This window comes from Lissotriton helveticus, chromosome 8, assembly GCF_964261635.1.
Source record: "Lissotriton helveticus chromosome 8, aLisHel1.1, whole genome shotgun sequence".
NCBI lineage: Eukaryota > Metazoa > Chordata > Amphibia > Caudata > Salamandridae > Lissotriton > Lissotriton helveticus.
The window spans coordinates 376,926,298-376,947,656 of record NC_136069.1 but is presented as its reverse complement, the minus strand read 5'-3'; the positions used below and the strand labels follow the sequence as shown (position 1 = coordinate 376,947,656).

At 42.8% G+C, this 21,359-nt stretch overlaps 1 protein-coding gene across 7 annotated transcripts in view; it reads right to left on the bottom strand.

The window, feature by feature from the left end:
- The window catches only part of NBEA (neurobeachin), a 1,787,704-nt gene that overhangs the window by 66,791 nt on the left and 1,699,554 nt on the right, over window positions 1-21,359 (bottom strand). For all 7 annotated transcript variants that reach the window (XM_078657170.1, XM_078657173.1, XM_078657172.1 and 4 more), the window contains one exon: window positions 9,972-10,164. In XM_078657170.1, the coding sequence (XP_078513296.1) occupies window positions 9,972-10,164 (193 nt within the window). The remainder of the gene's footprint in view (window positions 1-9,971; window positions 10,165-21,359) is intronic.

The following is a 21,359-nucleotide window of genomic DNA, read 5'->3' as shown; positions in this document are numbered from 1 at the left end:
CTTTTGAGCACTTTGTTTTGCTCAGCTCCTCTCTCCCTTTCACGGGACAGGCCAGGTGCTCAGAAGCACCACAGGGGGCGGAGCCAGCATTGTGGAGGGAAGGCACAGCCCTATTTAGGTCCCAGGTGCAACTCCTTCCTCCCATCAACATGCAGATCTCCCTATTCACCACCGGGCAGACCCATCCTGGCTCATGGAGCCACCCACATCATCCAGCACCTGTCAATCACAAGCCAGACATGCAATTCACATCAGGCAGGCAGACACACAGTACACAGAAATGCCAACTTCTAAAAGTGGCACTTCTCCACCAGTCACCATAAATCTACGCACACCATTGCGCAGCATTTAGTCTCACAAGTTTGCACATACTAAACTCGCCCCTGCACTCATCTCATACCAGGAACTACCAGGGGTACACATATCCCCCATGCATTCCTATGAGAGGGCAGGCCCATCTCACCACACATACACAGAGAGCGCACGCACTTTACACTGGACCACAGTGCTAAAGTGCGCAGAGGCCTAAAATTACCAACACCAGGTTACAAGAAAAGGCTAGGAGAACGCAAAAAGTTTCGGGTGAACCTGCCAAAAGGGCCAAGTCCAACAATCTTCAAATCTAATATCTGATTCCCATTGGTTAGTTGATCAAGCTTGGGTCAAGCTACCAAAACTGTGAGCAAACAGTATCATAGAGAGTCTAGGATAATCAATGGTCTGTGACCTGGCTGTGACCAGGTGTGGCGGGAGATTCGGCTCAAAACGTTCCTGTCCATCTCCCCTCCACCCGACTAGTGAGTTCACTACATTCATTAATAAGGATTATAAGTAACAGCAAGATGAGATTTGGGTATAATTTTTGTTTTGAATATTTGTATTAAGTAAATGTATTTATCAATCAATCAAAGATCATTGTAATTCTTTGAAAACAGATTATGCATCAAAAAAGCTTTGAAAACAATTAACAAAAAGAGCAATGTTCACAGTGAAGAAAATACAATTACAGATCAACAATCTTTCCCATAAAACATTTTTATACCTTTAACAAATTCTCTTCAAATTTTGGTTGCTCCATTTCTGCTTAACGTGGTGGCTGGCTTGTCCATATCAAGTTACTAACTTGTAACTTCACTTTATGGAGGTTACACGTTTGCTGCTAAGCCCGCCACTTAAATTGCACCACTGAAAAGAGCACTATGTGGTTGTTCGAGTATCTTACTAGTATCATTGCGCCTTTAACTGTTTAATTGTCTTCTGACTCGTAGGATTAGCAACACGCAAACACATAGTTCTGCAACCAGTATTGGGTTGAATCTTCTCCATCACTGTTAAAGTTGCTGCCTTTATACTATCTGTGTTCCCCAACTGCTTCTCTAGGACACCATTCATGTCTGTCTCATTGCCGGTGGCATCTAGTAGAGATGGCACTGTTCTTGCTTAGAAAATAGTCAATGTCTCTTCTTTTCCTATACCACAACACCCATGGGCGAGTTAAAAAACCTTCATTGCAGCATGATAGCATAATAGTGTCCTGCTCTTGCTGAGTCACTGTAATTAAAAGCTTGCATTCTTAACTCCTAGCTGGTCATGAAATGAGGGGTTTGTAAAGCGCGAACTGTCACTCCCACAGGAGCCTTCTGGCGCTATCAGATAACGAGCTACAGCAGTAAGGGGTTAGAATCTAGATGAGTGCGAAGCATGAGTCATCTGATGTTCCACAGATCCATGTCTTTAGGGCCTTCCTAAACTGCTCTTCAGATTCCATTGCTCTGAGTTTATATGTCGTAGAACAGACCTCGGATGATGTGGTACTACTGCATAAAAGGTTGAGTAAGTATATAAATCAATTCATAAACACATCAGGTACACAATAGGCTCCCATTAAAAGTAAACATAATTCCAACTAGCCCACCATTTCCAGGCCCATTATATTTAATTTGGCTGGGATGACCACTAACCAGCACTTGGCAATGGCATCACTGTTGTGTCTCTCAAATGGCGTATTAAACCATTAAATGAGATGTTGAGATACTAACAGTGGGAACACACACCTCTGTCTTACACCGCTTTGTATTTGAAGTGAATGCCGTAAATGTTCTTCAGCCTCAAAATACCTAGGTGAGCAGCATGTGAGTCACAGAATCAAGTGTTTGAGAAGAAATACCCAGACGCAAATGGACCTTCACAGCTATATCTTTGGCACGGTTTGGTACAGAATCAGTGCCCCCTCCTTTTAAAGCCCAATTGGATTAAAAATAAGATTTCACTTATCGATGACCGCACCTGTAATCCCTTCAAATGGAAACATCCGGAACAACGAGTACAGGAGTAAAGCAAGCCGAACAACGACTTGCCCGAACGACGACTCAGCCTTAACCATCTATGTGCGTAGTTAAGGATGAGTTGGTCTAGTGTTTGGGCAGGGCGGAGTTCGGAGGAGCGTCTCAATGGTAAAAGAGGTTACGTTTCAGGGGTTGGGGGAGTTTAAGGTTAGATTTTAGGGGTTGGGGTTTAGTTTTTAGGGGGTATGGGTGTTCGTATTTATTTAAAAGGTGGGTGAATTAATTTAAAAGGTGTGGAGATAGTTTTAAGGAGGTGGGGTGATCGTGAATATTTGTAGGGAGCGGGAAATTAGTTTTCTGGGGGTTAAGTTTGTTTATTAAGGGGTGTAGGTGAACGTGTATGTTTTAAGGGTGTGTGGGTGATCATCTTTAATAATAGGGTGGGGGAATTCGTTTTTAGGGTTTGTGGTTCAATGTGTTTAATTGTAGAGTGGGGGAATTAGTTGGAAGGTTTCGGGTTAGTATAAAGGGTTGGGGTTTGGGGTTAGTTTTTAGGGGTGGGTGTTTGAGGTTAGTTTTTAGAGGGTGAAGGTGATCGAGATTGTTTTAATGGTGTGTTGGTAATCGTATATATTTTTAGGGTGGGGGAATACATTTAGTGTGTGTGTGGGTAATCGTGTTTAATTTTAGGGAGGGGGTAATCAGTTTTTAAGAGGTGGAGGGATCAGGGTACTAGATGGAAAGCATTATTTTTTAACACGCATTCCTTTACCATGAAAAATTGTGATAAAGGAATTCGTGGTAAAAAAAATAGCGGTTTAGACGAGGTAGTGGTTGCTACCTCATTGTTAATGAAATCGTGGTAGGCAAACTCGTAGTTCGAACATAAAACCCCCTTCAAAAGCACCTCAGCATGTAACTTGGTATGTAGGAAGCAGAGTGACAGGTCTACAGTAAACAGAGGTTTGATTGTCCATGGGTCTCATAACTTCCTGGATAAAAAAAAGGGGAGTTCAGATGTTCCAGGGTCGTAGTAATGGATACAAACAGCCGCCCACTAGCAGAAAATAGAAGGGCATTTAAACCTGAGTAGGTCACTTTCAGATCTGTTTTGGTATATTGCTGCCACCTTGTCTCCTCAGTGACAATAATCCTTGAGACTGTTCTGCTGTTTCACATGCACTGCTCTTTTAAGGTTATCGCAGTGGCCATGTCCTTGTGTTTTACTCTCTTGTAGATGCACTAGCAGTTTGTTTGTAAATGCATGTTACAGACATTTACCATTCATTTGAATATGTGAAGCTTCTGTTGCTCACTGTCCCTGAGCAGTGTCCAGGAGCTCTCTGCATATGCAATCGAAACTAAACAACAAATGAAACATCGTGTGAAATAATCCCTGGAGTGTAGAGTCTCCACCGTACAATTAAATTGAAAGATCTCAGTTGTACAAACTTGTAAAAGTTAAGATGCTGTAAAATTGGAGACTAACAAAGCTTTTAGGACATAGTAGAGCAAGCCACGTTACTGGCAGAAATGCTGAACAAGTAAACACATTGTAGTCTGAAGCATAAATACTACGTTTATTGGTTTCACTACAAGTCATAAGCTGTTTGCTGCAGGGCTATTCTAATTTTGCAGCACTATAAAAAGGCAGCTCTCGTTCAAGGGGTTATTCGGTTTACTTGGTATTAGCCCTAAGGAAGATTACGTTGGGATTGTTTTCTTTTCTTAGTAATGTCGTTGTGATGAATGCTTACCAAACTTTAACTGAAGCTTTTATACTTTTGAAGAACTTTCACTCATTTTCTGAGTCAATGAGCAACGATGCTTTAAAAATCTGCTAACGACTCCGGGGTTTTACTGCAGACGGGCCTCTTCCGTTCCACAACACATTTTCTTTTAAACAAGACGCTTTTACTAGCAAACTTTTGTTTTTTTACTCTGGTTCATATAAGGCTACCAATTCTAGTGCTGTGTTGCTCCGTTTGGTTTCCACTTTTAGATTAGGGTTTCTTCTTTTTACAAGTATGCCTAATTACACCACCAAGAAAGAAAAACAAACAAGCAATTACACATGTGTGCTACAGAAATGTTGAAATTAGCTAACTATGCTTTTGCGGAGCTGTGTTATTTAGGGTTCCGCTACAGTACACAAACTCTGGGTAGCTGAAACCACCTTAAAACTTTCCACTCGCTCCTTCTTAAAGCCTGAATCCATTCCAAGGATTTCTGAGCTGCCTTCAAACGACTGGCTGTGCCCTAGAAGAATCCACATAAAAAACCGTGACATGCCCCTCTTCCGGATCATTAAAGGGTATCCTTCATTTTATTATTCAAATGGATGTTTAAGGGAGTAATAGACAGAGTAGAAAGGAGCCCTCTGCTACAGATCCCAGCAGAATTCTTCAAAAACGTACTAAACGTCTGGTGACCCTTCACCGTCAACTAAACCATCAAACTAATTCCACCCACCGTACAGGCACCCTCATCAGAGCTAAAGACCACCTTGCAGGACATCCGAAAGGCCACCTGAAGTCTGATCTTACTGGGGATCAGTGTTAGGTGCCTTGCGCTCTGCCTTCACCACTTTGGATCATAGGAAGCTGCCTCTGACGGGCTGGTCCCGCCATAGTTAGATGGTGGTGATCTGCATCCCACTCCCCAGTCACCCTATCTTTGTCTCATTCTGCATCGCCTGATGAATGACAGTGATGGAGGCAGGATGGCAATGGGAGAATGTGCTCTTCTGGAATCCTTGCCTGAATTCATCCCTCAGTGAAGATGGTCCACTATTGCTGGGGATCTCAATACCACCTACCACCAGATCTCACATAAACACCTAGGATCTCTGTTCATGATCGGGTACCAGGACGTGTGTCCATCCACATGCCCTGGGAGCCAATAGCCTTATGAAACAACCACTCTACCAGGCCCACATTGAACCGGAACTGCTGTGCCATTCATACCTCTCAGCAGCATGTGTTAAATCAGCAATGGGCCCCACTCCATCAAGGTCCAAAACAACAGGGCCAGTGGATGATGCGCCATAAATCACACCTCTTGTCACAATGGCAGTGAATATTGATTTTTTTAAATATATAAAGACTAATGTCTAGAATGCATTACTGAAAATATCCAGAAGAAGATCTTACACAAAAAGACATGATTCTAAGCGGCCATCTTGGTCGTGGGTCTTCATCTTTTCTCCATCTAGGCAATTGTTTATCATCTTCATGTGTCTAGGTTTATTCACCTCATACAGTCACAAACTAGATTGTAGTTTTAAGAGGGGTTAGAGTGCTTATCAATTTTCAGTGCATTTATTTGTGTAGATTATATTCGTATGGTATGAGCTTAATGAATTCAATGTTATTTTATGTTACCAACTTGATTTTACACTGTTCTTTATGAACATAGAAAATGAGAGCTTTTGGTTGGGAAAGAAACAAAAAAAACTGCTTTGCCTTATGTGAAATGCTCTATACCCACACGTGTCATTGTCCGTATTATATAAAACTGCAAATAAAGACATTATTGAGATGTTAAAAAAATTCGAGTTCTTAATACCTAAGGTGCTTAAGGGCACACTTTGACTAAAAGCAATGAAAGCCCGTAGAGGGATTTATGGTTCGATATTGTCCTATACAAACCTATAGCAGACACATTCATGCGTGATATCCCACAGCTCTAGAAGCCTTATTTCAACATGTAAAATTGTTCAGGATAGTACTAACCGTAGTTTTTGAACAGTGGTATTTATTTTCACCAGCAGCATTACGACAAGACCCCCCCTATAGTTATAACAATGTCGTACATCAAATGGGTTAGTTGGTGGTTAAATAAAGAACATGGGGATTGTGACGATGTAGTGGGATGTTAGTGGGTAGCAGATACAGGAGCATACATCAATACCCTAAATATCTCAGTGACATTTTGTGGGTGATGGAGTCTATTGCGTGGGACACTTCTGAAAGTTTGTAAATTCAAGGTTCCTTGGCAAGTAGGTTGATTCTGAGTTCGTCCTTAACAACCAGAGTTGTATAGTTTGCAGGTTTAGTGGGAGTGCATGATAGTGCAGGGGGAGAGATCTGAATGCACATTAAGGTTCTGTGCATTAGCGAGCACAGGAGTGACGGAAAGGCGTGAAAAGTCTCAGTCGAGCATGTAGGCTGTAGAATTTAAGTGGATTATGTGGGCAAAGTTAGGAGGTAAGAGATTGTGAACTGAGATGCATCGAAGGGAAAGGGACTTGAAAAGAAAAGTGCTCTCTTTTGCACATACAGCAGTACTTCATTGTGATGGTACCAGAGGGTGAGTAATTGAGGGGTAAAGTTGATTTATTTGTCCATGTAGGATGGAGGAATTCTGCAGAAAACTGATGATGAGCCTGTGATAGTGCCCGACGTAGTTTATCAGGTTCTTGGCGGAATGGTCTGGTTGATGTGGTCCTATTTTGGAATTGGAAACAGCAGCTGATGCAGTAGAGGTATAGCATTCAGTTTGCTTCATTTGAGTGGCAAAGTGTACATCCAAGTTCCTTCCTGAAAGAGTGGCGTGACCGTATCGGTGAAGGTGGATAAAACAGGAAGCACTAGGTGAAGTTTGTATATGTAAAGTTAAACTTGATGAAAGAAAGGACCATCCAGTGGTGGGTGGCTGTGACGTAGGTCGTAATATTGGCCTTTACAGAGAGGAGAAAATGGAAAGGACAAGATGATGAACAGATAGTATGAGATTCCAAAGCAAGAAATGATATTTTAATGTGAAGTCGTACAGAGAAAGTAAAGGAGTGGGTCCGTGATGGGGCCCTGAGGTACTGCCACAAGTGAAGGTTTGTGAGATTTGATGAAGGAGAAAGAGGCTATGCAAAATGAGTGGTCCCTGCAGATGCAATGCACTCTAGTCTAATGCTGTGCTGAAGGCAAGGTGGAGCGCTGGTGTAATGGGTACAGTATCAAAGGACCTAGAGATAGCTGGGAACATGAGGGAAGTTTGAATGGTTAGTAACAGGACAGGACAACAAAATTCACTGTTTTACTTTAGCCGGAATGGCAGCACGATCTATTTCTCTGAAGCAGTGGGGATGACAGCCAGTGATAAGCAAAAGACCAAATAAAATGATGAATGAATGAAGTAATTTCTATAGCGCACAGCTACTCCAAGGAATGTCCCAGCGCTTTTACAAGGCTTCCTAAAATAGAACTGCCCTGAAAAGGGTGTCTCCAACACATCATCACTAAGCTCTGAATAAGAATGTTTTCAATTTTTTTTTTTTTTTTAAATGTCCTCATCCGAGATAAATCCCAAGTATTCCGGCAGTCTATTCCACAGTTTATGAGCCAGTTTAGTATGTTTTTTGTAGTTAGAAGATATTTGACTGCAAACAGTGGAAGGAATAACAGGATGCATGCGAGGTTGAATGTTTTGAGGATAAGAAATAATTTGGTAAGAGGATGGAGGAAGTCATTGAGGCCGGGTGAGTGTTGAAGTGGAAGGGAGACGAGTAGGAAATTGAGAGTGGGGGAAGTCAGGAGTGAGGCCAGGTTGGAGAGGATCCGTGAAACCATGAATGAGACAAAAGAAGCAGTGCTGATCGCATTAAGAAGTGGACAGAAGGCATTATGTAGAATGCAGGCAAGAAAGATTGAAGCTTTTGGACAATCCCTGCAGGCGGGTGTACAAGAGATTTGGCTTTTGAAGTACCCAGGACTCGCTTGGTCAAGAAACAAAGTAGCACAAGAGAGATCTTGCAGAAAAATAATAGTATTGTGGTCTTTATGGTGAAGGTATGAGGACAACCCAGAACTGAACGGTGGAGTGCTGGGGGAAACGTTACAGAACGTGCCAACTCCTGCTTTGAGAGTGTAATTGAAGGAACTGAACCAAAACATGTTGGGAAAGGAACAGTTGCTTAGATGGAAAGATCTTGATGATCAGCAGGGAGAGAGACAGGTAGTACTGCACAAATGCACGCTTGCTGAGATGAGGGTGGGACTTAACAGGTTTCAGAAAGCAAAAGGGACAGACATTTCAAAGAGAGCACTGTGAGAGAGAGAGAGAGAGAGAGAAACAGGGAGGGAGAGAGAGAGAAAGGGAGGGAGGGAGAGAGAGAAAGAAAGAGAGAGAGAGAGAGAGAGAGAGAGAGAGAGAGAGAGAGAGAGAGAGAGAGAGAGAGAGAGAGAGAGAGAGAGAGAGAGAGAGAGAGAGAGAGAGAGAGAGAGAGAGAGAAAGAGAGAGGTCAATGTTTAATTGGGAGGGTTTTAAGCTTAAAGTGGCTCCGACCAGGGCCGGATGCTTAATATATGGCTGGGTAAAGAGGGAGCTGGAAGTGGTGTCTGCCTGGTCACAGAAGAGGTAAACGAGGAGATTCTCTTGTTAGGAGCTTCTGTGTTGCTGACGAAGTCGGGCATGGCCAGTGCACTGAAGGAGACATTGTTCTACCTGCACTTTAAAACATGTGAATGTATAGTGGTGTTTTAAAAGACTGGCAACGGTGGGCATTAGCCAGCACTTTATTAAACAGTCTTTTGGTATTTCCTGCTTGGCTTACAGACTGAATGGTTGAAAATACCCCCATCGGGCTATTTTCAACCCCCACGTTTATGATTTCATGAAATGCGCATTCACTCTCACGAACATTGTCCATGCATGTAAATGTAAGAAGCTGCAGCTGGGATAACATATATAATTTATTGAGAAAATATAGGTAAACTGTATGCATAATTTCTCGGCAAACATTTGAGTTTTACAGCCTATTATATGCAAGGAAAAAACCGAGAGTCATCCAGCTTGTACAGCTCTAATACTAAAGTAAGTGATTAGTAGGCACAAAGGGATTTTTAGCTGATGCGGGGATTCAAACACCAGCTAAAGTTCGCCAAAATGTGGGAGGTGATGTCTGCCAAGTGCTTAATTGTGGTCAAGAAAGTGTTATATGTAGGAATGCTAAATGCACTGTAGGGTTAAGACAAGTCATTTTTGGACAGTGGGCATGCTTACTAGCTGCCTGTCTCCCTCTGGTGCTGTAACACCTTCTCAATTGCCCCCGCCTCCCTGGTACCAACCCAGCACCGCCCATTGAGGTATACTTAATAGTGTCTAACATTATAAACGCAGACAATAATACAACTGTTAAGTCTGTATATAGCAGAAGAAGTACTTTCTCCACTGCAGAAGATGGTTCTTCTATTGTGTACAGCAACAATCAATTAGAAAGTATTTCTATTTCCATAATTTCTATAATGTCTGCAGCAGTACAGACGTAATAGAAGGACTGTTTTCCACAATTATAAAGACAGACTTTATACCATGGTAATGGTAGCGCGCTTATGGTGGCTGGGAAAGTGACAGTGGTGGAAATAGGGCACCGCAGCAGATGGCTACAGGGAGGTCTGAGCAGATCCTTGTGCCTCCTCTGCAGGGCATTTAGGAGAATAAGACATCAGTTATTTGACTGGGTTTCCCAAATATTTGGGGCACCAAATCGTTCCTGAATTATTCCTGAGTTTCCTGGGCAACTTTTTTGTGTTAAACTGTAAAACCTTCACCCAGACATAGTAATGAGTTACTAGCTAAAATACATGGGCAAATGTGTAGTTGAGCTAATTACACATAACCATGAAACAAAGTGCAATCTGGTGTCTGGGTAACAAGGTACAAGACAAAATCAGGTCAAGAGGTACATACCTACTGTGTTATGCCATCTATTTACTGCAAAAAGCCTGCTGCAGGTCACGGTTACCACGGCGGGAATGGTGAGGTGGGGAAGTGTATTGGCTGCCACATGCGTGACCGGCGAGTTAGATGGAAATTTCAGGACCATAATAACATCCTGCTGCATCTGATCTTTGAACATGAGTGGACTCTGTGGTAGGAAACACTGTTGAGTAGAAAGGAGAAGAAAACAGAAGGGACATCACAATTAGCAAGAAGGTCTCAGGGGGAAACAAGGTTAAACATGAGCACACAGGCATGAGAATGAAAAAGGCCAATGTTCTAGACGCACATCAGCACTGGTAACATTAAGTGGCATAAATGAGAAATGACATGGGGACAAAGCAGGGAAGTCCGAATGGGGGTTCTTCTATATTAATATGATTGAGTAAGGAATGAGGAGGAAAGAACCTCTGTGCATGGTGATCATCAGTCAAATGGATTACTTGGGGCAAATACAAACAACCAACACAACCTTTTGCAGTACTTAAAACTGTAATTTTTAAAATAACTACCACAATCCCCAATGCAATGTTTGGAAGTATATTTTTCCAATGTCAATGGCACTTTTAACGTATGAGATTTTTTTCTGTTCCCTGGTCCATCCTATTTGCATACAGGATCTGCTAGTGAGGCATGAGGGCCCTATTCAGTAAACAAAGAATCGGTGGAGATTTAAATCCCTCCCTGCACATACATATACTTTTTTTGGTAGTCACACACATTCTTTTTCATGCACCTGGAGATCTTTCCCGCGTACATGTTTCAGTTGTGCTACGAGGAATGTCATTTGACTATTCATGTCGGCAGTGGCCTGGAGTGGGAGAGGGAGAGGCCACAGGGGGCGGTTGCCCTCAAGGCGAAATTCTTAGGGGTGGAACATTTTAAAAAATAAAACAATTATACTACTAATTCTTTTTTTTTTTTAAATGTGTGCCAAGAAGTACTAACTGTCCACGCGTTGGGGGGCACAACACGTGCCTCGCCCTAGCCGCTGACAACAGGAGTTATGCCGCTGCATGTCGGCTCCTGTGCCATGTTCTACATAGCACAAATCTTTGCAAAGGGGAATGGGGCCAATTGTGCAAATGCAAAATCTGGGGATGATCTGTTCTCCAACCATGCTGAAGGGGAAAATACTCCAGTTTGCGTCGAGTAAATCCTCCGGCTGCAAAAAGTGTTACAGAGGAGTCTGGGAAAGCAAACAAACGTAAATACTTGCAGGCATATCCAGGCCATTTGAACTTTTAAGGCAAAGCACGCCTTGGAACAACCACACCCATCTATTTAGTAGGATTCACTACTGCACATTTCTTTCGCACTCATGGTGAGGATATCTGCAGTAGTAAGTGCATTATGTTCCACACCATCTTGAGATTTCACCAGTGAAGTCTTGCCACACATAATTTTTCAATATAATATTTCAAACCGGCTCTCACATTATACCAACTGATGTTTAGCAGAGATAGTTTTTACCTGATGTCTGCTAGAATTTTGGGGGTTTTCCTATGGGCAACCCATTTCAGAGCTCAATGGTTGAGGGAAATGTGGTATGCAACATAAACCAAAATGATGCGGAGGAGCACAGGAATTCAATTAAATATATATTGTTTACACTGATAAATCACAGTCTGAAAATTCAACTTCATGTGATTTCCTTAACAGGAAAGAGTGACAGGGTGGTACAACAAGGTATTAATTGAAGAATGAGAAGGTCTTCAGTCCTTCAGTACAAAGTTCCTGAATTTAACGATTTTAGCTGCATTTGGGAAAGCATTGCATACCATGAGGAAACCTTCCTCCTCCAAATGCTTAGCTTACTCTTCCCGTCTTTTGAATACTAGTTGGGCTCAGAAATATATTTTTCTTTCCAGTAGCCATGTGATTTTGTTGGAATAGATATCGCTTACAGCCACGTTGGTAACATTAGTATAACCTGGCTCAGTCACACCTCTTGCTATAGAACCATGGTTATGCTTTTATTAAAAAGTAACATGAAACAAATTCAAACAGACATTAGCAAAGCCAATAGGTCTGGCTGTGGCTGTCAGTATTCTGGCAATTCGTGCTTTGTCATGGTTTTAGGAAAACTTTATTGTTTGGGAATATACCGGGCCCATATCAATATTTAAAAAAATGTGTTGGGTAAAAAAAAAAATACATTTCCATAGAACCCTCCATCACAGAAAGGAACTACTTAGGGTGTGGATGTGTTTCATGTGGATGTATGGCATGCTGCAACTTGTAGTCAAGTCAGCCAATGGCTGAAGTGGGCAGGGGTATTGCCCCTTAATGCAGGCTTGAGAGGGTGGAGGAAAAAACATAATGACGTCAACCACATACTAATGGATGAAGTCTGGCTAAAACCCCTATAAGTAACTATGCTATAGACATAATTTTAGTAAAATCAAAAGTTCTTGGATACAAAACACCTAAAAATGTCAGTCTAGCATTGGCTGCAAACCTGTTGCCTTTCAGAAAGAAAGAAGGAAAGAAAGATGGAAGAAAGGAAGGAACGACAAAGAAGGAAGGAAATTAAAGAAAGAAGGAAGAAAAGTGAACGAAAGATGGAAATAGAAGGAAAGAAGAATGAGGGAAAGAAAGAAAAAACGAAAGAAAGAAAGAAGCAAAGAAAGAAAAAGAAAGAAAGAGAAAATAAGGAATGAAAGAAGGCAAAAGAACACAAGTGAAAGAAATTAGGACATGGAAAGAAAGAAAAAGAAGGACGAATAGAGAGGGAAGGAAAGAAAAAAAACAAAAGTAGTAAGAGAAATGAAAAAGGAAAGAAAGAAAGAAGGCAAGAAACAAGAAAGGAGAGGAAAAAGAAAAGGAAATAGAAAGAAAAAAGAATCACGAAAAGCAAAAATGAAGGAAAGAGAAAGAAAAAAGGAAGAAAATAAAATAGGAAATGAAGAAGGAAAAGCAAATAGAAGATAACTTAATACATAACAGTTTCAAATGCAGTAGATGCAGTAGGCGCTTTCAAATGGACTCAATCTGATCGGACATACTGTTAAATTGCAGCAGTCAGAAAAGCAAAACAATCCAAAAAGATGTTACAACAGCATTGGCAGGAGATGGGATCCGATAATGAAAGAATGTGAATCAGAAGTGTTCTGCCATCATATCAGGTTCTAAATGCAAAGGGAACACTAAAGTAATATTTATAAAGTAAAAACAAAAACACTGGTACTGATGGGAACTAACTTGTCTGCAAATGTGCTCCTAGTGAGAGTGTAAAAAAATGAGTTTTTTTGGGTGTGAGACCTGTTCAAGCAGCAACCACAATCCTCGTCAGGGTGAGGTTCAAGCCAACCCTAAATTAACCGGTGCTCAATCCTCTGGTAGCTTGGGAGAGAGCAGCCAGGCTTAACTCAGAGGAATTGTGTAAAGTATGTGTGCAACACTTCAAACAGTTATAAAGCAATAACACCACTCAAAAAGGATACCACATCCCATCAGACAAATAGACCTCTCTTTAATAAATAAAACAAGACCAAAACGAAAAATAAATAATCAGTATAAGCGGAGATAGGCAAGTTTAGAGATTTTAGTAAAAATAGCTCCATAAAGCGCCAACTGTGAGTATCTGGTCACGCCTGGCCATGACAAAGTCAAAAGTTCAGGCCAACTGAGATGGAGTGCAGGCCAGCGAAAGGGATCCACTGAGCCCAGCTGAACAAAGTACCTTAAAACCTGCTTTGCAGAATATTGCGAGGATCTGCATCAAAGATGCGCTGCACAGTTGAAGTCATGCTTTGGTTCCAAGATGCAGCGAGGCTGCGGTGTGAGGATCTGTGTCATCGGTGAGGATCCCATTGACGAGGCTAGCGATGCAAAATCCGGCGTCGGAGATCTGGTGTGCAGTGAGGGTGATACGTTGGTTCCGATGAGCTGCGAGGCTACAATGCAGAGTCCGTCGTCGTCGTCGAGGCTGCCATTAATAAGGGATGCGAGGGCTTTTACCAAGAACGTGTTGCACAGCAGCAGTTCTAATGGGCTGCGATATGATGCCGGTCTTTGCAAAGGGTCCAATCCACACAGCAGTTGGCTCTGCTCGGGTTCGTTCCGCACAGCAGAGAAAATGCGTCGTTCTGCTGGATCAACAGAGAATGGCAGAGCATCTCAAGCTCACTTCCAAGGGTCCAGGACTTGGGTGTACCATTAGGCAGGATGGACTTACAGATGCCAATTTCCAGGAGAAAGTGCAAGGTTGTTGGAAGCCTGTGGTCCCCCTGAGGCTTCAGATCAGGAGGCCAGCCAACTTGCCCTTGGAGTCACTCTGGGTTCCTGGTTCAAGAGATGCAGGTTAAGTCTTTCTTACCCAGGCAAGAGTGCAGGGGGCAACAAGCAGCAGGACGAGACAGCAGGGCAGCAGTTCTTCAGAGCAGCAGTCCAGCAGAGTGGCAGTCTTTTCAGCAGCCCAGCAGCCTAGCAGTTATTTTTCCTTGCAGAGTATCCACATATCCAGAAGTGTACTGAAGAATTGGTGTTTGAGGTCCAGTATTTAAACCCAGTTGTACCTTTGAAGTGGAGAGAAGCTCCTAGAGGCAGGCCTTTGAAGGGCCCTGCCTTCCTTGTCCTGGCTCCAGAATAACTACAGGAGGTATGCAGCCATTTGTGAGGAAACAGGACACAGACTATTCAAGTGTAAGTGGGGCAGGGCCCAGCTTGTCCCTTCCATCCTGTCAGTAATGGCCCATCTAGTTACATCTAAGCTCCCAATTATGTGTGGCTGTCTAGGAGAAATACACAAAATTAACTGTCAACTATATCAGTGATGTGACTCAGGCAACAAACGGCTAAGGCAGGAAAATGCCAACTTTCTGGACAACCCCTTGACAAACGATGATCCCAATGAGACTGGATTACGTTTAAAATCAACCTTTGCACCACCTCCGCATACCACCCCAGTGGAACTATCAGCCTTCGAACAAGCAGTGTTCAATGATATTGAGAAATTACAACCACCAAAACCTTACACAATCTCAATAAAAACGAACGAAAAGCCCTGGATGACCTGAGAAACTGTGACACAATAGTGATCAAACCAGCCGATAAGGGTGGAGGAGTAGTCATACAGGACAAGACTATGTACCAGAATGAATGCCTACGTCTACTAGCAGATGAGCGGAACTATCGTAGACTACCAAGTGACCCAACACAAGATCTGAAACAAGAGATAAAATCCCTTGTGGAACATGGGGAAGCCATGGGTTTCATCTCAAAACAAGAGGGCGATTTTCTGTGTAATAATGAGGGCAAAACTCCATATTTCTATACCCTCCCCAAAAATAAACACCCTCCTCCGGGAAGACCCATAGTATCCGGTATAGGATCACTACTGGAACCCTTGTCCCACTTTTGCGACGTATTTCTGAAACCAATTGTACAAAAGACCACTACCTACTTACGGGATACTAAGAATCTTCTACAACTACTTGACCAGATTGAAGTGGACGAGAATACTCTACTCGTGAGTTTCGATATAGAGAGTCTCTACACGAGCATACCCCTGGACGACACCCTAAAAGTCCTGGAGAAAGTCCTCAATAAAGAAGAATGGACACAAAGAACACCAAAGAGTTTCATTTTAGAGTGCACCAGACTGGCTCTTAAAAATAACTTTTTTGAATATGAGGGAACACTGTACTTGCAAATAGGGGGTACCTCTATGGGCAGCACTTTTGCTCCAAGTGTAGCCGGACTATACGTGTACAATTTTGAAGAACAGTTCATCCTCAACGACAACAACCCCTTTGGATCCAATATAACGTTCTGGAAACGTTACATAGATGACATTTTTGTCATCTGGCAGGGACCAGAAACGACTTTGGATTCTTTCTTTGACTGGCTCAACTCCAAGGACGACAATTTGAGGTTCACCTACACAAAAGACCCCAAAAACATGGTCTTTCTGGACCTGGTCATAAACAAGGAAAATAGACGGTTACACACCAAAACTCATTACAAACCTACAGCAAAGAACAGGTTTGAGAGTTTTCACCCGAGACCACTAAGAGAAAATCTGCCATACGGGCAATTCCTTAGAATACGGAGGAATTGCAGCAACCTCAAAGACTACCGAGACCAAGCAAGAGACCTCACTTCGAAATTAGAGTCTAGAGGTTACCCAAAAAAGATTCTAAACCAAAGCCAGAAAAGAGCCAGAAACCAGCAACGTGAGATACTTCTGGAAGATGTCACAAAGACCAACAATGACATTCCACTGACCTGTGTGACCACTTACAGCCCAGCATCAAACAGTGTGACCAAAGCCATCCATAAACATTGGAAAATACTCAACACGGGCAATCTGAAATGGGAGAAACCCCTCTTTTCCTTCAAACGGGCCAGGAGCATAAAGGACGCGGTTGTGAACACTAGACCAAGAAAACTGGGAATACCATCGCCTACAGTCCTCAATGCGTGGGGCCTCCCAAACGTCACCGGGCACTATAAATGCGGCAATTGCAGCGTGTGCCACCTGACGGAGAACACTAAAACTCTTTCTTTGGAACCAGGAAAAACTTGGACCATCCCACACCAACTGTAACAGTACTAACGTAGTATACCTTATCATCTGTCCCTGCAACCTTCGCTACGTAGGTATGACCAGCAGGAAGGTCAAGCAAAGAATTGGCGAGCATAGAAGCACCATCCGGTGCAAGAAATCTATGACTAAACTGACTGAGCACTACCTTTCCATGAACCATACGCCCAATGATATGACATGGACTGTCATAGAACAGCTAACACCGGGCGACAGATTATCACAACGACTCTATGAAAAAGAGCAACGTTGGATATATAGACTGTCCACCCAGAGTACAGGTCTCAACGACAATATCCCCTGGAATACAGTGCTCTCCAGTTAAAATCACTGATCTGTATTTGCTTTAAGTTCATTTAATAATGATCCGTTACAAGATTCTGTCCTCCCCTAGGATCATCAAGTGATCCCTCGCTCCTTTCTGATAACTCGATCACTACGTATCACATTTAGTCCAACACTACGCTGACGAGCGTCTCCCTCCACCCCCGAATCCAAGTCCTTTAAATCCCGAGTTTTCGACGTCCTCTGGCTGCACAACCATCTGCGGCTGCGCAAGCCTAGCGTCTGACTCGAGCAAGAGTTACCCTAGCAACCGGGCCCCACGTGACGATGCCCCGTCCTCTCTGCAAACACGGAAGTTCATTTTAGGCTTCACGCTAGAGCTCGTACCTCACTTCCACGGAGCTCCCGACCGAATCGCTGCTAGGCTAATCAGCCTGATTTCCTGAAGCCACAAGTAAGTCCTGATATAGCCCAACCAGATGGGTGAAGGTTCGACGGAACCGTTCCGATCCTCTCACTTCCCTACCACTTTCCGTTTTAGATGGTGGTTGCACGATAAAGCAGGGTCGGGGGTGCTCAGAAGCCCTAAATCAGCGCGCTTCGAGTAAGGACTTTCTGTCAATCTGCTCGTATGTGGATGACTGCTTGTGCTGCCTGTATGCGAGTATGTTTTGTGTGTGTGTGTTTTTTAATCAGATCTTGAATTATCAGCACTTAGGATCTGTTTTGCGCCGCATCACTTTATTTATTTACTGTTCAATCACGGCACGCTCCGATATCGGAGCTTTGATACTGCTATTACCGCATGAGCCGTACCCACTCATGTTTCTGACACTCACGGGTACAGCGGCAATCGTATTTTGGAAAAATCACGATACATCACAGCTCCGAATGTAGCGTAACACCCTGATGGCAGTAAACGCGTGTTTTTCTCACAAATAGCACGTAAGCCTGCTCCAGTTACGATTGTTCCAGCCCGGTAACGGGCACATCTCCTCACAGTGCACCAAGCACATATTCTCTGGATGTTTGCACTGGATTAATATGCCCTCACCACACCCTTTCTCCCTGTTTTTTTCACAGGTTTTTAATCAAAACTACACGGAGAACAACATTTTTTTTTTTTTATCACCGGTTTGTGATTTCTTGCATACTATTAGGCGAGGGCAGGATACACCTTAGCGTGTGTAGACCACCCAGCCTAAGATACACTGGTCCTGATGAAAACCTCTACAATCACACGAAGGTTGAAACATGTAGACCTCCCCTTTTAACTTTCTTTACGTCTTTTTTTCGACACCACAGCCTACCTAATCAGGCAAAGGGGCCACATGTAAATATAATTATATATATATTTTTACTGGTTGTCCAACCACTCCAGAATAAAGTCTTCGAGTGGGTAGTGTTGAGACAACTTTTAACCACACTTTTCTATTCATATCACATATAAAACAAGAATAACCAGCTCCACTGTAATCAGGTGTCGCAGCACACCTGGATGGCATTCGGCCGTCCGGGTGGGACCCCGATGATGAAGCATGTCACCAACTAGGTTGGTGAGTGAGGGGTCTTCTAAGGACAAAGGATTGTCCCAGATTGGGTCTCAGGGCATGCACCTCAATACCGTAATAAATATACAGGTATTTAGTATCCTTAGTGGTTACTCCTCCATTTGTTTAATTATTATACCTAAGGGGACCAGGAGTTCCTATTAGACCTTCAAGGTCTAACCACCCTTTCTCTCTCAATTGTTTATAAGAAAAACTTTCTGAAAGTGCCATTTTCAAAATTGTTATTTGAAATTCGACTTCAACATAAGTTAGCATGGTTTATTACAATTCCAAATTTCCCATTTGGAAATTACACTTATTAAATGTAATAAGGTAACTCCAATGTTATCCTACGAGAGAATTAGGCCTTTCAGTAAGGAAAATGAATGCAAGTGTTTTTCACTACCTGGACATGTAAAACATAAAAGTACATGTCCTAAGTTTTAAATGCATTGCACTCTAATCTCTGGGCTGTCCAGAGCCTACCACCTGGGCAACTTATATGTATTAAAAAGGGGGTTGGGTCTGGCAAAAGGTGTACTCTGTCAGATTGAAATGGCAGTTTAAAACAGCCCACACAGGCTGCAATAGAAGGCCTAAGGCATGTGTAAAGTGCTACTTAAGCGAGTGGCACACTCAGTGCTGCAGGGCCACTAGTAGAGAATAATTTACAGGACCAAGGCACGGGTAGGGCCACATTACTAGGGACTTACAAGTAAATTAAATGTGCCAATTGGGTATAAGCCAATAATACCATGTTTTAAGGAGAGAGTACAAGCACTTTAGCACAAGTTAGCAGTGGTAAAGCGTGCAGGGCCCTTATACCAGCAAAAATGAAGTCAGCAACAACAGGAGGTCTGAAGGCAAAATGTTAGGTTAGAAAACCATGCCAAGAATGCCAGGTCTCATAGAGAGCAAAATGTAGTCACTCTAAGGGAAGTTAACTAGTGGCTTAAGTAGGTTGACCTACTGCCCCATGCCATATGCAGTAGCGGGCATAAGCAAAATGTGAACAGCACAACAACAGACCAATGGATGAAAAGAGGTGGGTGAAAACCTCAATATGTCAATATGGTATACATATTTTATTAAAATCAAAATGTCTTGGCTACTGCCAGACTTAAAACTATGTGGGTGTCTCTGTCCGTCAACATGGATCAGTTAAGTAAGCATTGAGAAAACAAGTAGAAGAAACATCTCCCTTTAACTTTGACCTGATACTGTGCTGTGATAGCCCTCAGAGTGCCTAAAAGACATCAGTCTTTTTGATGTGGATTATCATCATCATCAATAATAATAATAAAAATAGGAATATATTTATTGCTTGATTAATTAAAACCTTTACAACATTAAAAGCCCAGACAAATCATTGTAAACATGTTTTTTACAATTTACAAGTGAAGTGCAGTCAGGCAATAAGTGATTTTAAATAGCTTCTTTTGATAAAATGAGATTCTTCAGAATTGCAACTATATTTCTTTCTCTTTTAGTAGCAATTGTTACTTCCCCCCCAAAATTGTATCTTTGTGAAGTGTGTGACATGCATTACTTTTTCTAATAAATTCTGGTACTCATTATTCTGACGGGGCAGAGGCAGGAAGACACAACCTATGTACTAATCTACTGTCCCAAGAACCATATTGCACTGGCAGTTCCCCAGGGATAAGCCAGAAAGTATTAATTAATGTAAATGAAAGGGGCCTGTGTCCTTTGGGGGAACAGCAACAGACCACTGGTGTTAGTACTGTGTATGGCCCGCCCTAATTTTGTGATTTACAGTTTATCCTGTCATAGGATCAAGCATTGTTGATTAGGAAGAAGAGTTACAAATTGTGCTGCTAGTAGCCATGTCCGCATTCAAAAGAAGTAAGGCTCGGAAGCCACAGCAAAGACATAATATTTTGAAAAGATGAACTGTTAATAAGCTGTGGCACAGCCAATAGTTCTCGCCTACGCAAGTGCTATTGGCGTTGCCAATATGTTTTAGCCAATTTGTACACCAGTGTGACTGCTGTTCAGAATGGCTAAAGGTTAGAGGCATAAAGGAGAGTGGCATGGAGTGTAGTGGTGTGTTGTAAAGTAGAGTGGAGTGTTATGGAGTGGCATAGATTGCAGAGTGGTGTGGAGTTGTGTAGATTAGAGTTGAGTAGCATGAAGTGGAGCGTCAGAGTGGAACAGAATGTTGTGGAGTGTTGTGGAGGGAGTAGACTGTCGTACAGTGGAAGGGGGCAGAGTGCAGTTCAGTGTTGTGGAGATGAGTGACAGAGTGGAGTAAACTTTCAGAGTGGTTTAGAGTGGAGTGTCAGATTGTTGTGGAGAGGTGTGGAGTGGCGTAGATGGTATTGATGAGAGTGTAGCAGAGTGTTGCAGAGTGGCGTAGAGGGGAGTAGATTGTCGTAGAGTAGTAGTCTGGAATGGCAGGGTGGCATGGATTGTGAGAGTTAGAGTTGGGTGGCATAGAGTGGCATAAAATGAAGTAGTGTGTCATGGAATAGAGTGGCGTAGGGGGAGTTCTGTAGAGCATCATAGAGTTGAGTAGTGTCATAGAGTGGCACAGAGTAGAGTGTTGTAGAGTGGAGTGGCTCAGAGTGGAGCAGAGTTTAATGAAGTAGAGGGTCATAGAGTGGAGTGAAGTAGAGTAGAATGGCGTAGAGTGGTGCAGAGTAGAGTGGATGGTTCAGTATAGATTGCAGTGGCATATAGTGCAATGGCAGAAAGTGGCGTAGAGTACAGTGGGGTAGACTCTTTCAGAGTAGCATGAAGTTGTATGGGGTAAAGTGGAGAGGTGCAGGGTAGAGTGCAGAGGCGTAGAGTGGCATGGAGTGCAGTGGCACAGAGTATAGTGGTGTAGAGTACAGTTGCATAGAGTAAAGTGATGCAGAGTGGAGTGATGTAAAATGGAGTGATGCAGAGTAGAGTGGTACAGAGTTGAGCATTGCAAATTAGAGTGCAGTGGTGAGATTGCAGTGGTGT